Below are 22,074 nucleotides of genomic sequence, written 5' to 3'. Positions count from 1 at the left end.
GGCTCTGTCTTCTAGCCTCACCGACTTCTTTTGGTTCCCTGTGACACCAGGCCTGCTCAATGAAGCCTTTGCACATGCTGTTCCCTCTGTTCAGTCCCCCATTCCTACAACCACCTCCTCCCTTCTCATGGCTTAAACCCTTGCCTGGAGGAGAAAGCCCAAACATGCAACTCTTTTTAAAAAAGAGAAATCCAGGCCTGGCGCCTTGGCTCACATCTGTAATCCCAGCACTTTGGAAGGCCAAGGCGGGCAGATCACCTGACGTCAGGGGTTCAAGACCAGCCTGGCCAACATGTTGAAACCCCATCTGTACTGAAAATACAAAAAATTAGCCGGGCCTGCTGGCATGTGCCTGAGGCAAGAGAAATGCTGGAACCCAGGAGACGGAGGTTGCAGTGAGCCAAGATCGCGCCATTGCACTCCAGCTTGGCTAACAAGACCGAAACTCTGTATCAAAAAAAAAAAAAAGAAAAAAAAAGAAGAAGAAAAGAAAAATCCAGTCGCTTGAGGCCAGGAGTTGGAGGCTGCAGTGCACTATGATCATGCCACTGCACTCCAGCCTGGGTGACAGAGCAAGACCGTATCTCTTTAAAAAAAAAAAGAAGGGCTGATGAGGGTCTTGACAAGGAACTGTGCTCGGGAGGCTTGCAGGGGTGCAGGGGAGCAGGGCTCCCATGTAGGGAACCTAAGACAGGAGTCCCAACCCCCAGAGCTCCCTGACCCGCCAGCCAGTGTCAGCTTTGTTATTTACCTCTGAGCCTTTCCTTGGCACTTGTAACACTTAACTCTCCCCACCCAGCTACCTTTCCTGGAGACCACCTGTTAAAGATGATAAGGACCCAGGCTGGAGTGAGAACACCTGGGACCTAATCCTGCTCTGCCCACCTGACTGGGAGCCTCCCCTCCCTAGGCCTCAGCTTCCAGATCTGCAAAATGGAACTGATGATCCCCTTGGAGAGGGTTCGAATGAGAAGCGCTGGGCAGGGCCAGGAGTGAGGAAGGAGGTGAAGGCACCAACTGGCTCTGCTTCTATCTTGGGGTAGTCACCCAACCTTTCTGGAAACCATCTGCAAAATGTCTCCCCTTTGTGTGAGGAGCAGGAGCTAGACCAGGCTGGGGCTGTGGTCTGGGGAGACTGAGATTCAGGGAGGAATCATTCAGATTCAGTAACCAGAATTCGTAAGGGACCACAGTGCCAGCCAGTGCTAGGCAGGGCTGAGTTAAGGGCCAGCCCACCGCGGGGTGGGAGGTAGGGGGTTGGGGGTGGTTAGAGAAGGCCTAGGAGGACCGGTATGGGGTTTCCTGGCCCCAGGCTCCGCCCAGGCTGCCTTACAGAAGGGGAAGTGGGCCTGGGCTGAGTCACTCATCACCCACCCTCTGACTCAGAGATGCCGCTGGCCCAGCCCAGTCTCTGAGCAGCTTGGATACCTCTGGCCTCCACTCTCAGGCTTTGCCAGGCAGGATGGAGGGATGGATGGCTGTGGTCAAATCCTCCTTGGTGACTCAGGACCCTTTCCCATCCAACGGGCACCCACTGCCATAGCAGGGACCTCCCTGTACCACCCTCATTTCTAGGCCTTGTGGGATGCTTGGCTAATGAGTGAGCCTCACGTCAGATTAAAGCCTGCCCCTGGTGGTTGTGGGGACAGGTGATTGGGGTTGTGTGTGACCTGGGAGCTGATTTGTCACCAGATTCAGGACCATTAGACACTGAGGTGATTCCCCCAAGGCCACAGCCAAAGCCATCCCTATCATCCCTCCCAGTAGTGGGCACAGAGAGCACTGGATTGGGAGTAAAAAAGCTTGGGTTTGGCAGGATGTGATGGCTCACGCCTGTAATTCCAGCACTTTGGGAGGCCGAGGGGGGCGGATCACCTGAAGTCAGGAGTTCAGGACCAGCCTGGCCAACATAGTGAAACCCCATCTGTACTAAAAATACAAAAATTAGCCAGGTGTGGTGGCATGTGCCTGTAATCCCAGCTACTCGGGAGGCTGAGGCAGAAGAAGTGCTTGAACCCAGGAGGCAGAGGTTGCACTGAGCCGTGATCATGCCATCACACTCCAGCCTGGGTGGCAGAGCGAAACTTCCTCTCAAAAACAAAAGCCCAGGTTTGAGTCCTGACCCCTCCTACTTATGATGTGACCTCAGGCTGGCCTCTTCCTCTCACAGTATCCTTGGGAGTGAAGATCACCAAGATAACAGTGGGGAGGGAGGGTCCCATTGAAAGGTCATTGTCCCTCCAGGCTCTGCTCCTCAATATTTCTGTTGCCTCAGGCAAGTCTCTTCACCTCTTTGAGCCTCAATCTCTGCATCCAGTCCCTGCTGGGAAGCCTTCTCTTTAGGTAAACAGGTGTTGCCTCCCTTAGGAAGCTCTGCTCTCCCCACAAGACCCCACCCCATTCCATGCCAAGCTGATTTTGAAGCTCCAACCAAAGCTCACCCCAGCTCCCTGCACCTCTCCAGGCAGGGCCCTGATCACATCCCACCATCAGGGCTGGATTCTCATCTCTCTTCTCCATTGGACTGGGCTCCAGGAGGGCTCACTGCTCTCTCCCAAGCACCGGCATAGCATGTGGCATGGAGTGGGCAGGAGAGATTAGTCAAGAACAGAGACAGCAGAGTATAGTGGGTGCACCTGTAGTCTGAGCTTGGACTGCGAGCCAAGATCGCACCACTGCACTCCAACTTGGGTGACAGAATGAGTCTCCATCTCAAAAAATAAATAAAAATAAATAAAAAAGAACAGGGGCTTCAGAGTTGGACTTGTGCTTGAATCCTGGCTTCAGTACATCTGAGCTGTGTGACCTTGTGCAAGGTCCTCCCCACCTGTGCCTCTGTGCATTGAGTGGGGGCAGCAGTAGAACTTAACCCCCTACCAGCTTCTGGAGCTGTAATGGACAAAGGCCTAGGAAGGCCTCAGTCTTATCACAGATGCTTCCACTTCCTCCTCAAGGCTTCTCTTGTGATCTGCCCCACCCCTCCTCAGCCTGCCGGAGCACACTGAGAGTCCCCCAGGGATGCTCCCGCCCGAGCACAGCAGTGTGGATGCCAAGCCTCCAGTCCCCTTGTCCTGCCTTGGAGGAAGCCTGGGAAGCTGGGTCTGTGCTGGGCATCCTGCCATTGTGGACTTGGAAACAAAGACCTGTCTCAGGCCCAGCTGCCTGGTGCCCCTTCTACCCTCCCCTGGTGGCCCTTGGATTGGCATTCCAGGGGGCCAGGGCAAACAAGGATCATGAAGAGTCCTTGTTTGCCCTGGCCCCCTGGAAGGAGCAGCTCCTTCATGCTACGCTGCCCTCAAATTAGCTCAGGGATGTCAAATCCTCCACCACTGCACTAAATAACTTCCTGGAAATAGCACAAAATACTTAACTGAGGGCCACTTAATGGAGGCCCACGACAGGTTTTGAGCCACGGACGCACATGACAGACCCTATGTAGAGAAAAAATTGGAGGGGCTTGAGACAGGAGGCAAGCCCAAGGAGATTAGGGAAGACCTGTTGTTGTGGTCTAGGTAACTACATGACAGTGGGGACAGTGTTGGGGCAGAGTGGGTATCGGTTGCATTGATTTAGAGTAACTATTAATCTCAAAACCTTATGGCTTAGAGCAACAAACATGTAGTATCTCACAGTTTCAGTGGATCAGGAATTCGGGAGTGGCTTAGTGGGTTGGTTCTGGTTGAGTTTCTCATGAAGTTGTAGTCAAGATGTTGACCTGAGCTTCAGTCATCTGAAAGCTTGGCTGGGGCTGGAGGACTTGTGATCCTACAATGGGTTCACTTTGCCCACTGCCTAGACAAAGCCGATTTATCAAGACGGGAATTGCCAATACAGAAAGAGTAATTCACACACAGCCTGCTGTGCAGGAGACCAGAGTTTTATTATTACTGAAATCAGTCTCCCCGACCATTCAGGGAGCAGAGTTTTTAAGGACAACTTGGTGGGTTGGGGGAAGCCAGTGAGACAAGAGTGCTGATTGGTCAGGGATGAAATCCTAGGATGTTGAAGCTGTCTTCTAGTGCCCAGTTCCTGGGTGGGGGCCACAAGATCAGATGAGCTAGTTTATCCATCTGGGTGGTGCCAGCTGATCCATCAGGTACAGGATCTGCAAAATATCGCGAGCAGTTTAGAGAGGGTCAGAATCTTGCAGCCTCCAGCTGCATGACTCCTAAACCATAATTTCTAATCTTGTGGCTGTTAGTCCTATATAGGCAATCTAGTCCCTCCCTAGGCAAGAAAGAGGTCTGCTTTGGGAAAGGGCTGTTATCATCTTCATTTTAATCTATAAACTATAAACTAGGTTTCTCCAAATGTTAGTTCCGCCTATGCCCAGGAATGAACAAAGACAACTTGGAGGTTAAAGCAAGATGGAGTCGATTAAGTTAGATCTTTCACTGTGTCAAGCACAATTTTGCAAAGGTGGTTTCAGATTTACATTCGAAATGGGGCATTCACGTGGCTGTTGGCAGGAGGCCTCAGTTCCTTGCCATGGGGGCTTCTCCATAGGGCCCCTTGAGTGTCCTCAACACATAGTAGTGTCCACCAGAGTGAGTGATTCAGGACAGCCAGAAACCACAAAGTCCTTTTAAATCTAATCTCAAAGGTCACACTCTTGTCATTTCTCCAGTATCTTACTGGTTACAAGTCTATTTAATATGAGCCCTTCCCATATTGACTACACAAGGGCAGGACTACCAGGAAGACGGGATTACTGAGGACATCTCTGAGGCTAGCTACCATATCAGTGAGTATCTGTTGAGTGAGTGATTGAGGACTTGAGGACATAGCCTGGAGCCCTATGAGGAATTAGCCTGGGAGCATTCTGTTCTGGGTGGGGTCTTGTCAGCCACACCTCTGCATCCTCCCTAACCAAGTACTGCACAGTCCTCGCCCGCAGCATGCACTTAGTAGATGTTTGCTCAGTGACGGCTAGTGCCTGCCTTCTGTGCTCCCCACCACTGGCAGGACAAGGCCTGGGCTCCCTGGTCTGGTATTTGAAGCCCTGGATGTTCTGATGTTTCTAAGCCTACCCCACTGCCCTGAACCCTTTGGCTACTGGGGACCACCCCTGTTCTCTATGCCTGCTTAAGTCTTTCAGTGTCTAGGTCTCCTGCAGCCCTATCCTATCCCGACTACCACAACCCTCATGTGCCCCCTTCCTCCTCTTTTTTTTTTGAGACAGAGTCTTGCTCTGTCGCCCAGGCTGGAGTGCAGTGGTGTGATCTCAGCTCACTGCAACCTCCGCCTCCTGGGTTCAAGCGATTCTCCTGCCTCAGCCTCCTGAGTAGCTGGAACTACAAGTGCACACCACCACATCCGGCTAATTTTTTTGTATTTTAGTAGAGACTAGGTTTCACCACGTTGGCCAGGCTGATCCGCCCACCTCGGCCTCCCAAAGTGCTTGGGATACAGCCCTAAGCCACCATGCCTGGCCGCCTCCCTCCTCTAAACACTGCCAGCATCCCAGCTGCACCTGCTGCCTAGGCTGGGAATTTGTTTGTATGTTTAGACTTTCTCTGGAGAAGAACCCTTGTTATGCTGGAGCCCAAAATCAATCAAGCCAAAGCAACGTTCCGTTTTTATTTATTGAGGAATAAACAGTATTTATTGGGCTCAGAGCAGGAGTCCATGGGTCTTGAGTACATCTGTGTATTTGTGTTTCCTTCTCCACGTTCTTTTCGGCCTGTTTCTGTAGCCTCATGAGCTGGTTTCTTTTTTTTGAGACGGAGTCTTGCTCTGTCGCAGAGGCTGGAGTGCAGTGGCGTGATCTCGGCTCACTGAAAGCTCTGCCTCCCGGGTTCACGCCATTCTCCTGCCTCAGCCTCCTGAGCAGCTGGGACTACAGGTGCCCGCCACCACGCCCGGATATTTTTTTGTATTTTTTTTTTTGCTTTTTTTTGGTAGAGACGGGGTTTCACCGTTGTTAGCCAGGATGGTTTCGATCTTCTGACCTCGTGATCCATCCACCTCTGCCTCCCAAAGTTCTGGGATTACAGGCGTGAGCCCCCGTGCCCAGTCATCTCGTGAGCTGTTTCTTATTCCGGTAGTGGATCTTGGCCTTCTTCCTCTTCTCCTAGAGGGCGGCTGTCACTGTCTGGTACTTCCAGCCAACCTCGTGAGCCAGGTGCCCCAGGTAGGCAAACTTCCTTGCAGGCTTCAGATGCACGACCTGGAAGGCAGCAGGAACCACCACCCGCTTTTTCGTCATAGGGCGGTGGAATGCCATTACACACCTTGAAGTAGTCCCGGGCGGCCTGGCCTCCTTGGTCTCCTTGCCCCGCTGTCCACCAGAAGATGCGGCTGGGGACCTGGAAGTGGTGGGGGCCCAGAAGTGGCAGGTGCATCGGGAAGGGTTGCTGTTTATGTGCTTGTGGAGGAAGGCCAGGTACTTCAACTTGTTTCTACGGACATTGCCAGAAATGTTGATGTCCCCACAGTGTATGATCACCACCTTTGGGCCTTCTTAGCCACCATGGCCGTCAGGAAGCCCAGGAGAGAGCCTATAGTCCCAGCTACTTGGGAGGCTGAGGTGGGAGGCTATAGTGGGTCATGATTACACTACTGCACTCCAGTCTGGGTAACAGGGTGGGAAAAAAAAAAAAAGAAAGAAAAGAAAAGAAAAAGAAAAGAAGGAGCCACTAGCCTGGCATTGCCCAGCTCAGTCAACAAAATATCCTCTTTTTTTTCCCCCAGGAAAAGTAATTACAAATATTTTGCCAAGGGCACATCTAGCTTGTCTCCCAGAAATGGGCCTGCCTTAGTATCCCTTCTATACCCAGGAACCAGCTAGAAGGCGTCTGAAGGAAATCCGGTTTCAGTATAAACATGATGGTGGACTTCAGCGTCACAGTTGGGAGCCCAGAGTCAATTGTGCTTTCTGTAAATAGAGGTCTGTGGGGTACCTTCTCATGCACGGGTGGCACTGATTCCCATTTTACAGAGGAAGCAACATTTCAGAAAAATTCCAGGGTCTGGCTGAAGTCAAAGCCAAGAGGTGAAAGTCAGGATGACAATCCACACCTCTCAACATTCATCCCAAGCTCCTTCTTAGGTGATATTGGGCCGCGATCCAGAGGTGGAAAATAATGGATTCTTAGGACTTTTTTTTTTTTTCTTATTTTTATTCATTTATGGAGGCACCACTGCACTGCATCCTGGGCAAAAGGGTCTCGCTCTGTTGCCGAGGACGCAGTGCAGTGGTGCCATCATAGCTCAATGCAGCCTTGACTTCCTTGGGCTCAAGCGATCCTCCCACCTCAGCCTTCTGAGTAGCTGGGACTACAGGTGTGCACCACCATGCTGGGCTTTTTTTTTTTTTTTTAACTTTTTGTAGAGAAGGAGCCTCACTATGTTGCCCAGGCTGATAGCAAATTCCCAAGCTCAAGTGATCCTCCTGCCTCAGCCATCCAAATTGCTGGGATTACAGGCATGAGCCACTGCACTTGGCCTCTAAGGACATTTAGATTTAACATCCCAGAATAGGGAAGCAGGGCTGTGTGCTTCAAGGTCAAGAGCTACCTGTCCCTGGGATTTGTAATTAGATCACCATCTCAACATTGGTCATTCAGAGAAATCCTCAGGGCCAACAGCATGTTCCTGTTTATCTGACAGGGCATTATAAACTTCACAGAAACTTCTCAAACCAAATTTAATTGACTTTGGAAAGAAAGTGATTCCTCACTTTTGGAGAATGTTAAAGGTTCATGTAATCAAACAGAGGCCTAGAATCCCTGTTCTAAGCCAGGGTGTTAGGCTATGGGACCATTTCTTTCTCCCCTACTATAGGACTGCATTCAAACCTCAACATGACCTTCTTCCTAGGTTGTCTGAGTAAAAGGTTGCTCTACTCTGAGTCCAAAAGAGCGTGCACTGTTTGGGAAAAGGACGTGGACCCTCTCAAAAGCCCTCAACCTTAACCTCTCCCACTTAGGAGATGAAATCCTGGTCTCATCATGTCCAATTCTGAATATTTAAAAAGAGAGTTAGAAAGGAGGAATGGCTGGGCCCAGTGGCTCATGCCTGTAATCCCAGCACTTTGGGAGGCTGAGGAGGAAGGATCACTTGAGCCCAGGAGTTCGAGACCAGCATGGCCAACATAGTGAAACCCTATCTCTATTTTGTATAAAAATATAAAAAGTGATTAAAACTTAAAAAAGGAGGAATGAAAATTATGTTTACTCACCTATGAAAAAATGCGCAGGAGAAAGGACCTAGGTCACAATACTAACATGTTGACTTGGTTAGAAGACAGGGATATTGTGGCTGGACCATATTTGTTTTCCTTTTCCTTTTTCTACGAATGAGCATGTAAAATGAATTTCTGGGCTGGGTGCAGTGGCTCACACCTGTAATCCCAGCACTTTGGGAGGCTGAGGCGGGTGGATCACCTGAGGTCAGGAGTTTGAGACCAGCCTGGCCACAATGGTGAAACCCCTGTCTCTACTAAAATACAATAAAAAAAAAAAAAAAAAAAATTAGTTGGGCATGGTGGCAGGCACCTGTAATCCTCAGCTACTTGGGAGGTTGAGGCGAACTGCCTGAACCCAGGAGGAGACAGGAGATTGCGTGAGCCGAGGATAAGGCCATTGCACTTTAGGCCTGGCGTGACAGAGGCAAGACTGCTGTCCAAAAAAAAAACAAAAAAAAATCTGCCCGTGTAGTGGGTCACGCCTATAATCCCAGCACTTTGGAAGCCAAGACAGTAGATCACATTGAGCCCAGGAATTTGAGAACGGAGACCAGCCTGGGCAACATGGTGAGACCCTGTCTCTAAAAAAATTTTTTAAAGATTTAAAAAATAGGCCAGGCGTGATGACTCACGCCTGTAATCCCAGCACTTTGGGAGGCCGAGGCAGGCAGATCACTAGGTCAGGAAATCGAGACCATCCTGGCTAACATGGTGACACCCCATCTCTACTAAAAGTACAGAAAATTAGCCGGGCGTGGTGGCGGGTGCCTGTAGTCCCAGCTACTCGGGAGGCTGAGGCAGAAGAATGGTGTGAACCCAGGAGGCGGAGCTTGCAATGAGCTGAGATTGTGCCACTGCACTCCAGCCTGGGCGACAGAGTGAGACTCCGTCTCAAAAAATAATAATAATTAGCTAGGTATGGTGGTGAGTGCCTCTAAGTTCCAGTTACTCAGGAGGCTGAGGTAAGAGGATCACTGGAGGCTGGGAGGTTGAGGCTGCAGTGAGTGGTGATCACACCACGGTATCTAGCCTGGGCAACAAAATAAGACCATCTCAAAAAAAATTTTTTTTTAGTTAAAAAAAAAAAGTAAGTCCTCAGGGTTCCAGTTCTAAGATAGATAGATTAAGCATAGTCTGTGTCTCCCACTGGCTGCAACTAAAAGCCCTGGAAAGAATGCATCTGACGGCCGGGCGTGGTGGCTCACACCTGTAATCCCAGCACTTTGGGAGTCCGAAGCAGGTGGATCATGAGATCAGGAGATCGAGACCATCCTGGTGAATACGGTGAAACCCCGTCTCTACTAAAAATACAAAAAAATTAGCCGGGCGTGGTGGTGGGCGCCTGTAGTCCCAACTTCTAGGGAGGCTGAGGCAGGAGAATGGTGTGAACCCGGGAGGGGCGGAGCTTGCAGTGAGCAGAGATCACGCCACTGCACTCCAGCCTGGGCGACAGAGCGAGACTCCTTCTCAAAAAAAAAAAAACAAAAAAAACAAAAAAGAATGCATCTGAGGACTCTGAAAAAGAACTATTAACAGGGCTGGGTGCAGTCGTTCATGCCTGTAATCCCAGAACTTTGGGATGCTGAGGCCAGGAGTTTGAGACCAGCCTGGGCAACACAGTGAGACTCTGTCTCCAGAAATTTTTTTTTTTTTGGTAGCAGCAGTAGCAGTGGCAGCCAGAAAAGCACCTAAAACTCTGACAGAGCAGAATCTTTCATCTGTCCAAAGCATCTGCGATCTGAAAAGTAGAAGAGGGGAATCTCCGTTGCCTTTTTTCTCTCTTCATCCTGTCACCTGGCCCAAGAGCACACCCCGCCATGGAAGGTACGTAACAGAGCGGGGAGACTAAAGGTCACAATTTCTAGCTAAAGGGCCAGGAAAATGAGGGGTCTTGAAAGCTGGAGAGTGTGGGCAAGAATGTGGACAGGAGAGAGCTTGTGAAATAGATCCCATTAAGTTGCACATGAATGTGTAGGCTCACATGCATACATCTGACTCTAAACAGTATTCCAGTGAATGAGAACTGAACTATTAGGCAGAACACCCAGGTTTCAGACTGGTCACTGGGTGGCATAAGCTTAGGACTGTTCTGATTTACATGGCAAAGGCTTTGAAACTGAACTGATATTGGAACTACAACAGCCCACAGGAGACAGATCAGAACTGAACCTAAGAGGGTCAACTGCCTCCTAAAACAAAAACCTGACATTTTCCGTGGGATTTAAACAAGACCTGCTCAAAATGCCTGGGATACAATCAAAATTACACACAAAGAATGACGAAAGTCTGGACCCTGAGATGACCCAGATGTTGGAATTATCAGAAAAAGACGATGGAGTTTCACTTTTGTTGCTCAGGCTCGAGTTCAATAGCGTGATCTCGGCTCACTGCAACCTCCACCTCCTGGGTTCAAGCGATTCTCCTGTCTCAGCCTTCCGGGTAGCTGTGATTACAGGTGCCTGCCACCACATCCAGCCAATTTTTTGCATTTTTAGAGACGGGGTTTCAACATGTTGGTCAGGCTGGTCTCGAACTCCTGACCTCAGGTAATCCACCCGCCTCAGCCTCCCAAAATACTGGGATTATAGGCATGAGCCACCACGTCCAGCCCAGAAAAGACTTTAAAATGAAAGATGGAAAGTCTTAACGGAGAAATAGAGGACAAAGAAAACAATCAAATAGGAATTTTATTATTTTTTTAAATGTTTCTTTTTTTATTTTAATACTTATTTGTTTATTTATTTATTCATTGAGATGGAGTTTCGCTCTTGTCACCCAGGCTGAAGTACAGTGGTGCAACCACCGCCTCCTGGGTTCAATGATTCTCCTAAGCCTCTGGAGTAGCTGGGACTATAGGCACGTGCCACCATGCCTGGCTAACTTTTGAATTTTTAGTAGAATAGACAGGGTTTCACCATGTTGACCAGGCTGGTCTCAAACTCCTGACCTCAGGTGATCCACCTGCCTCAGCCTCCCAAACTGGAGGGATTACAGGCTAAATAAGAATTTTACAACTAAGAAAACATAAGCATCAAGATTCGGAAATGATGTTTCTGACCTATTCCCTGGAAAATGTGAATGTTACTTTATATGACAAAGGAGACTGCAGATGTAACTTGTGCAGATATAACTGATTTTATTTTTATTTTAGTGGGCTCATTCTAATCACACGAGTCTTTTAAAGCAAAGTGATTCTCTTTGGCTGGACTTAGATGTAACAGAAGGAAAAGTTAGAGGTATTTATTTATTTATTTATTTGAGACGGAGTCTCGCTCTGTCACCCAGGTTGGAGTGCTATGGCCGGATCTCAGCTCACTGCAAGCTCCGCCTCCCGGGTTCACGCCATTCTCCTGCCTCAGCCTCCCGGGTAGCTGGGACTACAGGCGCCACCACCTCGCCCGGCTAGTTTTTTGTAGTTTTAGTAGAGACGGGGTTTCACCATGTTAGCCAGGATGGTCTCGATCTCCTGACCTCGTGATCCGCCCGTCTCGGCCTCCCAAAGTGCTGGGATTACAGGCTTGAGCCACCCGCCGGCCAAGTTAGAGGTATTTAAAGTGTGAGAAGAATTCAAGCTATTTCTGGAGGGGGACACACAGAAAGCACCAGCGTGTGGGCAGCTTCTACGGAGAAAAGGCCAGCCCCCAGCTGACAGCTAAGAAAACAGGGTCCTCTACCCCTACAACTGCAATGAACTAAATTCAGCCAAGAACCCAAATGAACATGGAAGCAAATTCTTCCTCAGAGCCTCCAGGGAAAAACACATTTGGTTTTGGCCCTATGAAACGTGATTTTGACCTTGTGAGACTTTAAGCAGAGGACTAGTCAAGTCCAATCAAACTTCTGACCTACAGAAATTGTGAGAAAATATATGGATGTTGTTTTAAGTCACTAAGCCACCAAGTTTGTGGTAATTTGTTACAGCACCAAGAGTAAACTGCTCATTATCCAAAATGAGCAGCAGAGAGAAAAAAAAAAATTTTTTTTTTTTTTTTTTTTTAAACAGGGTCTCACTTTGTCACCCAGGCTGGAGTGCAGTGGCGCAATATTGGCTCACTGCAGCCTTGACCTCCTGGGCTCAAGTGATCTCTCACTTCAGCCCCAACAAACAGCTGGGACTATAGGTGCATGCCACCACACCCATCTAGAGAAAAAAAATTTTTTTTTAAATAAATAGTCTCAGGAATTCATGGACAATGTCAAAAGGTCTAATGTTCATATTATCAGTGACACAGAAGTACAGGACAGTATGGTGCAGAAAACAGTATTTGAAGAAATCATAGCTGAGAACTTCCCAGATTTCTGAAACACAATCAGGTGGCTCTGTGAACTCTGATAAGGATAACCCAAAGAAATCCATGTCCATATACATCATAGTCAAACTGATGAGAACCAAAGACAAGGAGAAAATCTTAAAAAGCAGCTGGGGAAAAATAAAGCATTACCTGTTGGGAAACAATAGTTAGAATGCCTCTGGATTTCCGAGAAAAAACCATGGGGGCCAGAAGGCATAGAACAATTTTTTTTCTTTTTTTTTTTGAGATGGAGTCTTGCTCTGTTGCCCAGGTGGGAGTGCAATGTCGTGATCTTGGCTCGCTGCAACCTCTGCCTCCCAGGTTCAAGTAATTCTCCTGTCTCAGCCTCTAATCTCAGTAGCTGGAATTACAGGCACTTGCCACCACGCCCTGCTAACTTTTGTATTTTTAGCAGAGACGAGGCTTTTGCCATGTTGGCCAGGCTGGTCTCGAACACTTGACCTCAAGTGATCTGGCCACCTCCACCTCCCAAAGTGCTGGCATTACAGGCATGAGCCGCCACGCCCGGCCTCAATTGTATTTCTATATACTAACAATGAGCAACTGGAAAAAAACTACAACAGCCCGCCCAAGTGAAATATAGTTTGAGACCCATTCATGGATCTCAAATCCAAAAATCTGAAATGCTCAAAATCTAAAACTTTTTGAGAGCTGAAATGACTTCAAAGGAAATACTCATTTAAGCATTTTGGATTTTCGAGTTGGGATGCTCAACTAGTATTTGCTGCAGGTAAAGCAAATATTAACCTGAAAATAATCCAAATATTTCTGGTCCCAGGCATTTCTTTTTTTTCTTTTCTTTTCCCTTTTTTATTTTTTTTGAGATGGAGTCTCATTCTTGTTGCCCAGGCTGGAGTGCAATGGTGCAATCTCGTTTCACTGCAACCTCTGCCTCCCAGGTTCAAGTGATTCTCCTGCCTCATCTCCCAAGTAACTGGGATTACAGGCACCCAGCTGTAAAAGAAAAAGCATTTGGCTTCCACTGGAATCTGGAGCCACAGTTCGGTGCCAAACAGAGCAGCCGTGCTTCTGTTTCAAATGCTGTTTGCTGAAAACCTCTGGATCAGAACAGGTGGTCTTGAGCCAGGTCCTTGGCACCGACGGGATGTGAACAATCCTGAATTCCAGGGCCTGCTGATGGAGTCCGCGCGTTAGTCCCTTTGACACTGCCCCCTTATGAATCCCCGTAGTCAGCCGGGGTGCCAAGTTTTCATATTGATTCTAAACAAGGCTGCAATCACTGTTTAGAAGTAGTTGGGGGACACTGGAATTGTGCTCCTTGCTTCAGGACCCCTAGATTGCGCCTAAACAAGATGGAAGCTCTCAAAAGGCTCTAAGTCTAGGCCTCCTCTGAGGTAGGGTCTGAAAGGACTTAAACCATTTTTTTTCTTTTTCACAGGGTAACTTTTTGGAACAGTACTTTCTAACAATAAAGGGCTGTGCACAGAAAGGAGAGATGCCATTATGAGGATGTGTGTGCTGACCTGGGAGCAGCAGCGTTCAAGAGTCTATCATTCACGATGAGAGCTGCCATTTGCACTAAGCACACACCATGTGCCAGGCATTCTGCCAAGAAATTGTTGAATCTTCATGACAACTCTGTGAGAAAAGGGTTGTCACTGGACCGATGAGGACAGTGATGCTCCCAGGGGTCCAGGTCGCATGAAGAGGAGGTGACAGGGCTGGGCATTGGTCCAAAGCTCCAGCCTTCCAAGCCAAGGCCTGTGAGAGGAACCCCTGAAGCCTGATGTCAGGCCTGTTTTTCTCATGTGCCCTGGAGAAGGGGACCAACACCATCTTTCGTCAAAGTTTGGTGAGGGATGGCCAAGAGCTCTTTGAAACTTTGCCATGTACAATAGCACTCACAATTTTTTTTTTTTTTTAATTTTTTATACAGTGGTATCCGGGTGCAGTGGCTCACCAACACTTTGGGAGGCTGAGGCAGGAGGATTGCCTGAGGCCAGGAGTTTGAGACCAGTCTGGGCAACATAGTAAAACCTCATCTCTATAAAAAAAGAAAAAAAATGAGGCGGGCATGGTGGCACACATCTGTAGTCTCAGCCACTCAGGAGGCTAAGGTAAAGAGGATCACTTGAGCCTGAGAGGTTGTGGCTACAGTGAGCCATCATCACACTACTGCACTCTAGCATGGGTGACAGAGCAAGATGATCTCAAAAAAAGAAAGAAAAAATTAAACAGTGGAATGTTTTCTTTAAAAACTACCTTATGCATAAGTACAACCTAGAAAACCAGAATTGGGCCACTTGTAGTGAAGGTGGAAGCACAGGTGGCCTGGGACCCCCCAGGATTCCTGGAGCACTGCCTAAAGGCCATTTATCTAGTAGATTGGCACTTACTGTGAGAAGCGCAAGAGGTACCATGATGCTTAAGGTTCTGGCTCTGGGTGTGGAAGAACGAGGTGGAATTGTAGCAGATTCATTCCTGGGTCACTCGGTTTTGGGGAGGGATGCAGGATTCCAGGCCTGCCATGTGCAGTGGGTGCTGGCCTCTTGCTTCTGGACATCATCTGCCTCAACCTATCCCCTGGCCAGCAGAGGCCTGTCACTCACAGGGCAGAAAATTAACCTTCACCATTTCACAACCAGTGAGTTCACTCTTTAAAAAAATGGATTATAAAGTTAAAAGCTACAGCAACTCTTATTCCTTGTGCTCATAAAAGGCATCATCTGTTTTTTTTCTGTATAAACAAAAGTAGAATGTTCAAGTTTGGATCTTGGTGTAGGATCAAAATAGATCTGTACCTCTGACTCCAATGCAAGGGCTGGTGGGATGGCTCACAGTGGAATCATCAAACGGACTTCCTTCTCATAGATGTCAGGGATCATTCCCATTGGGGAACTGACCATGTGCACGGTATTCTTGCCAAACAACTGAAACTCATAGTGGATGAGCTGCTCCCAAAAGCCACTGTTGGGTCGGATGATGGGCCGGCATGACTTGGTCCACGTGTGGGCGTCCAGCAGGGACATGGCGTGGTACTTCATGAGGTAGGCGAGGCACAGGGCGGCTGAGCGGCTCACACCAGCAGCACAGTGCAGCAGAGTACGGCCCTGCTTCATCTCCACGCTGTGGATATGGTCAGCAATAGGGTCAAAGAAGTCACAGAGACGTGAGTTAGGGGCATCAGCTACAGGTACCTGCATGTACTGGATATCCTCATACAAGGTGTTCACTACCTCCACTGAGACATTAATGACCATGGTGATCTGGTTGCTAGACAGCATGAGCTTGTTGTTGGCGGCCACACCATTGCTGATATATAGGCTCTTGGTTATCCGCGAGAGGCCGCTGACTGAGGGCTGCCGGAACTGAACTGGGAAGGCACACGAGGGTGCTGTCATCAAGGCGGTCAGTCAGCGGTCAGCAGTCAGCGAAGTATGAAGGTTTCGTCTTTCTGCTAGGCTGTGTCCATGGAAAACTGCAGGGAGGGAGAGGATGTTTAGAGGGCAGGTACCCAGGGGGCCAAATCCAGGGGATCCCTGGGAAATGGATGGATAGGCCTATAGCATTCCCCACGGTAGTCCTCTGATCATCACAGCAGAATTACCCAGCAAACTCATTGAAAGCACCGATACCCAGGTCACTCTCCAAACCCACAGAGTCAGACTCTCAGGTGGAAGAGCATGAACCTGCATTTTCAGCTTGCTTCTCAGGTGGTCTAATGTGCACTGCCCTACAGGACAAAGCGCAGGTCCCCAAGTCTGGCACTTGAGGCTTCCCTTGAGGGGTCCCACAGTTCTAGTTGGGCAGATGACTTGTGTCCCTCCGCTGTGCCTGGTCTGACTCTCCATTTAAGCTCACGCAGCCCTCTTCTTGCTGCTCTTCCAAATTCTGTCCTCCCTTCCAGTCCCTCTGAGTGTGAACCACTTGCACAGTCTTCTTCCTCAGCCTTCTGACTTTATGCCCAAATCATAAGGCCCTGAGCCAGTGGCACGGAACCAGAGCCGACTGTGCTGGCAGTCACTGAGGAGGTTGGTATAAGAGTAGGGAGGGTCCCCATTTTCCCCTCCTAAGAACAATCTCTTTAAAGAGATAGGATATGCCCATGTGAAGCTGATGTCAAATACAAAGTCCTAAATTGTTAGATATGCTCCTGCACCTTGCCTCTGAAGAGGGCCTGGGAAAGGGAGTGGCTGAAAGCTTCCCGAAGTCAGCATAATGGGCACCACAGCAACCCCATGGGCAAGCAGAGAGAGGCAGCAGGGCCTCAGGAAGACCTGCCACACCTGCATCATGCTGCCTGCAGCAGAGCTGGGAAATGCACCCCAAGGAGAGGCAGACTCCCTGCCTTCACTCACTTGATAGGCTCAGCCACCAAGTAATCGCCATAGGGGTTCAGCCACAGATCTGCTTCCTGCGCCGCGGACCATGCAGTCGTTGGTGCTCTTCAGGTGTGGCCCGGGTCCCTGGAGCATTCGTTAAGACTCCCGGACCCTCACTTTCTCAGTCTTAAACAAAGCTGCAAAACCAGGACATCTTTATATGTCCCACTGAAATAGGGGCATTTGGATTTAGATCACACCTTTCAAGGCCAAATGGCAGTCTTCACCAGGCACGAGAAATGAGGAGCCAAAGTTTTGTTTCCCTGCTTAATATCTTTCAGTGGCTATCCACTGTCAGGATAAGATGGAGCCACTTAGTTTGGCTGTCAAGGCCATTTGTGACCTGGCTCCTGCCTGTCTCTCCAGCCTCTTATTAGGCTTCCCCATGCTCTGAAGGGCCTCAGGTGAACTGAGCCACTTAGAGTTCCTTAGGGACAGCCTGTCCTCTCCAGCTAGTGGCCTTTGCCTCTGCTGATCTCTCAGTCCCTTTCCTTATGAACTTATCAGATCCTGATCTGGTCCATTCAGCAGAAGACTGCAGAATTCTGAGGAGCCTTAAGATACCAACTCTAACTGTTTTAAGGGAAATCTTCTCAGATCACACCCCTCCCTCATGTTTGACCAACTCTCTGCTCCAGGCTTTCTTAGCCCTGTGTTCTCTCCTTCCTAACACTGAAGATGTGGTTTTGCCCTGATCTGTCTGATTATTTGATGAATGTCTGTCTCTCCCACAGACTGTGAAACCTTTAAGGATATGACGGTGTCTGTCTTCACTCCCACTCTATCACCAACTAGTGCCAAGCGCTGTGTCCCCACAAGTAGGTGCTTGATAAATATTTGTTGAATGAAGAAATGACTCCCAACAGCTATGACTCTGCCTTCTGAGAGGTTTTTCTGGAAAGAATGAGTTCTCTGGCCATGTTTCTCTAGAATTCCAGGGAGGGGCTGGATGGGGATGGGGGTGGTTCTGAGGCTACTAAAGAGAAAGACTAAAGGTTGGATAGGCAAATCCTACCTGCCAGTGCCCTAGACTCAAATGCATCAGACTCATCCCAGGAAGGACAGAGAGGGCTGGCTTGTTATAAAGGTGATATGAAGGGCAAAGAAAAAGCCTCCTGAACCCAGATGGAAGCCTAAATGCTAAGGAACATTCTGGATCCTCATCAGAAAATCCGGAGAAGTGAATTGACGTCCCCCCAAACCAGTGCCCAGTGGGTAACGGGAATCCAGGAATGTGCTGTTCATCACAGCAACTAAAAGTTTGCAGAAGTGACAATGCTCTTGCGGGTGAGGGTAGTGATGGGAGGAGTTATTTTCATGCTAGTAAAGAAGTATCTATCAGGGCTGGGCATGGTGGCTCATGCCTATAATCCCAGCACTTCGGGAGGCTGAGGTGGGCAGAGGTCAGGAGTTCAAGACCAGCCTGACCAACATGGTGAAACCTCGTCTCTCCTAAAAATACAAAAATTAGCCAGGCATGGTGGCATGGGCCTGTAGTTCCAGCTACTCAGGTGGCTGAGACAGGAGAACTGCTTGAACACGGGAGGTAGAGGTTGCAGCGAGCCAAGATCGCGCCACTGCACTATAGCCTGGGCGACAGTGTGAGACTCCATCTAAAAAAAAAGAAAAAGAGGCCGGGCGCGGTGGCTCAAGCCTGTAATCCCAGCACTTTGGGAGGCCGAGACGGGCGGATCACGAGGTCAGGAGATCGAGACCATCCTGGCTAACACGGTGCAACCCCGTCTCTACTAAAAACAATACAAAAAACTAGCCGGGCGAGGTGGCGGGCGCCTGTAGTCCCAGCTACTCGGGAGGCTGAGGCACGAAAACGGCGTGAACCCGGGAAGCCGAGCTTGCAGTGAGCTGAGATCCGGCCACTGCGCTCCAGCCTGGGCGACAGAGCGAGACTCAGTCTCAAAAAAAAAAAAAAAAAAAGAAAAAGAAAAAAGAAAAGAAGTATCTATCAGGCACTGTATTAGGTGTTGGAGATACTGAAATGTACAAGACAGGCATGGCCCCTTTTCTCAGAGAGCTCAAAGTCTAGCGGGAGAAACAGATAGTAAACAGGCAATTTCAGGCAGACAGAGCTTGAAAATAGGATAACAGTACCTACCTTACAAGAATGTTGTAAAATTAAATGAGATAACCCACGTAGAGTTTTATCAGGGCTTGGCATAGAGTAAGCCCTCTAAAAATGATAACTATTTTTCTTGCTTCTGATAGGGAAGTTAAAATGCAGGGCTCTGTGAAAGGGAAGTGTAAAGAGATTTCTCCCAGGTTGGAGCCTAGGGAGTCGCAAAGACCGCCTGAAGAAACCACAAGAGATCTAAAGAATGTTTAGCTTGAGGGGGAGAGAGGAGAAGAAAAAAATAGCAACTGGGTAGCAGTTCAGTTTCACCACTTTACAACCTATGAAGTCTTTGGCTTCCCTCATCCAGTTCGATCTTCAAAGCAACCTAATCAGACCGGCGTCTAGATTTAATATTTCCATTTTACATAAGAGGAAGGTGAGACACAGCGGGGAAAAGGACTTGTTCAGTCATAAAGCAAGGAAGCCAATCTTTATGGTCTATTATGTGTGGGAAAAAAGAACAAACATCGCGGGGCGTTCGTCAAATACTAAGTTATGAACGTGGAACAAAGTCCAAGAGTTAAGGAGAGCGAGGCACCACCTCTAGGGGTGGGCCGGGTAGGTTTCCTGGGGGAGCTGGCATTGGAACAGGTTTCTTCGCCTGCGTGCTGTCAGGACGAGGGTCTTACCTCTCTCCCTCAGGAGGGTGGGCGGGTTCGTTCAGGAAGTAGCCGCTTCCGGAAGCCTCAGGCGAGGTTCTTCGGGAGAAAGACCAGTCACGTTCGGGAGCCTCAATCTCCGCTGGCCTAGCGCTTTGGTTTCCATAGCAATGGTCTCTTCGCAGAAAGGAATCGCTTGTGCTGGGTCTTCAGAGAAATCCTGGCCTCGGCTCCACGCCCCTGAGCAGCCCCACCCTGATTCAACCGGTTACCCGCCCTGCCGGCAAGCCGGGGTCACTGCAGTCCCCGTGGTGAAGCAGGGTCAGCTCAGCTCACCGCACCCTACTCCATCCAGCCCTGCCCATTTCTACGGCAACGGACCAGGTAGCAGCAGGGCTGCAGCCGAAGGACAATCTCGCCGCTTCCGCCCGGGCTCTGTGCAAACATGTGCGACGCCCCCTACGCCCCCGCCCCGCCGCCCCGCCGCCCGCCCCGCCCCGCACCCGCCCCGCCCCGCCCGCCCCGCCCCCGCCCCGCCCCGCCGCTTTATGCTTCTCCCCGGCCCAAACCAGCCGCGCGGCTCGGCTCCAGACTCCGCCCAGGGACTAATTCCAGGTCTGCGTGCGCCCAACGAACATGGCCCCCAACCGGCCCCCGCGCGCCCAACGAGCATGGCTAAGCAACCGGCCTCAGCGCGCCCAACGAACATGGTTCCCAACTGGCCTCCGCGCGCCCAACAAGCATGGTTCCCAACCGACCTCCAGCTTCCAACTGTTTCTTGAACAGGGAAGCCGCCATGACACAGCAGACTACGCCCTCGGTCACAGGGGACCTGAGATCCTCCACGATTTACAGGACCGGAGCCACCTCGGGCTCGAACCGCCCGCTCGATAGGGCCGCGGCTAAGTAATCGGCGTAGGGGTTCTCCCAGCTCCGGGCACCAGCCCCTTCCCAGTCTAGCTCTTCGGACTCCCTGAAGCCTGAACTCCCATCACCCAGACTCCCGGGAGAACCCGGAATCCCTATCTCCCGTCCACATTTTCTCAGAATCAGTTCCGGCCCTTCAGTCTCCCAGGCATGATATCCATCGTGTGGTCCCGGCGCCCTAGGTGGTGAGCCCTGACTCTCCTTATAGCCTGGAGAGGCCGAGGTCCACCAAAGCTCGAACCCGACCCACGGTCCTCAGCCTCTGTGTTCCCCAGTGATCCTGGAAAAGCCCACAGTTCCCTCTGCCTGGCCCTGATCCTCACAAACCCACGCTCCTTTCCATTCCACAACCCCCATCACTGCATCCTCCAGGCTCCCATCCATGGAGGACTTGAGGTGGAAAGCAATTTGGTTCAAAATGACCATTATTTATTGCTTGAAAGAGAATATTTCCAGTAGTTGCCAGCCTCCTCCAGAGAGTATTTCCAGTAGTTGGCAGCCTACTCCCCTTCTAGTATTGGTAAATTTGTTGCGCCACTGAGTGGGTGTAGTTTTATGTGTCTTTAAATGTTTTAATGATTTTTTTTTTAAACAAAAAACTCTCAGGATTTGGGGGACGTTTGTGTTGGAGCATCTTGATCTCTAAACCAGCCTTTTCCATCACGTCATACCTAGGCTATGTATAGGGGTCAGAAAAATGTAAATGACAGATTGGGAAGTTGGGTTGTTCATACTAGTTTGTAAATAAACATTCACAACACTCTAGTTCCAAATAGGCTGAAAATGAATTAGAAAAACTAGTCCTTCAATATTTTTTATCCTTCTACAGTTGTCTTTTTTGACCTAATTATAAAAGTAGTGTACACTTACAGAAAAGTAAGGACGGGCATTGTGGCTCACGCCTGTAATCCCACCACTTCACTTTGAGAGACTGAGGCGGTTGTATCACCTGAGCTCAGGAGTTTGAGACCAGCCTGAGCAACAGGGTGAAACCCCATCTCTACAAAAAATACAAAAAATTAGCTGGGCGTAGTGGCTCACCTGTGGTCCCAGCTACTCGGGAGTCTGAGGTGGGAGGATCGCGTGAGCCTGGGAGGTGGAGATCGCAGTGAGCTGAGATTGTGCCACACTACTCTCCAACCTGGGTGACAGAGTGAGATCCCGTCTCAAAGAAATAAAAGAGAAAGAAGACAAGATAGACGAGCAGTATGAGTGGCTAGAGACAATCACTGTTAAAATTTTGGTGTATTTTGATCAGAATCCATTCACATGTATATATGTTACAACATGCTTATACTTAAAAAATGATACATCACAAAAGTTCACTTTTTAGTAACCTGCTTTTTTCTCCCATCTAATACACCACCCGTCTGTTTCATACACAATTACATGTATTTTATGACATACCAAAATTTGCTTCCATATTGTACATTTTGTTTCCACATTTTAGAAATAAAATATGAACAATTTATTTTTTTGAGACAGAGTCTAGCTCTGTTGCCCAGGCTGGAGTGCAGTGGCACAATCTTGGCTCACTGCAACCTCTGCCTTCTGGGTTCCAGCGATTCTCCTG

At 49.3% G+C, this 22,074-nt stretch overlaps 1 protein-coding gene and 1 pseudogene across 4 annotated transcripts; both read right to left on the bottom strand.

Annotated features, from left to right (window-relative positions):
* Positions 1–3,861: 3,861 nt before the first annotated feature.
* DUSP18 (dual specificity phosphatase 18) lies at positions 3,862–20,028 on the bottom strand. 4 transcript variants are annotated; one of them, XR_001884868.1, is made up of 4 exons: positions 19,605–20,028; positions 15,699–15,940; positions 14,859–15,588; positions 3,916–4,105 (listed from the first exon to the last, which is right to left on the bottom strand). XR_001884868.1 is itself a non-coding variant. In XM_017869017.1 (3 exons), the coding sequence occupies exon 2, from the start codon at positions 15,861–15,863 to the stop codon at positions 15,297–15,299; it is 567 nt and encodes a 188-aa protein (XP_017724506.1). In that variant the 5' UTR covers positions 15,864–15,940; positions 19,605–20,028; the 3' UTR covers positions 3,862–4,105; positions 15,264–15,296. The 4 variants fall into 4 exon arrangements, 3 of the variants coding, with proteins under 3 accessions (XP_017724506.1, XP_017724507.1, XP_017724505.1); XM_017869017.1 differs by having other exon boundaries at positions 3,862–4,105; positions 15,264–15,940; XM_017869018.1 differs by lacking the exon at positions 3,916–4,105 and having other exon boundaries at positions 13,318–15,588.
* Positions 5,413–7,227, bottom strand: LOC108527629 (60S ribosomal protein L13a-like; annotated as a pseudogene).
* Positions 20,029–22,074: the final 2,046 nt, after the last annotated feature.

Source organism: Rhinopithecus bieti, unplaced genomic scaffold, assembly GCF_001698545.2.
Source record: "Rhinopithecus bieti isolate Rb0 unplaced genomic scaffold, ASM169854v2 scaffold_4666, whole genome shotgun sequence".
In the NCBI taxonomy this organism is placed as follows: Eukaryota; Metazoa; Chordata; class Mammalia; order Primates; family Cercopithecidae; genus Rhinopithecus; species Rhinopithecus bieti.
The sequence above is the reverse complement of the archived record's forward strand: the minus strand, read 5'-3'. Positions and strand labels throughout refer to the sequence as shown.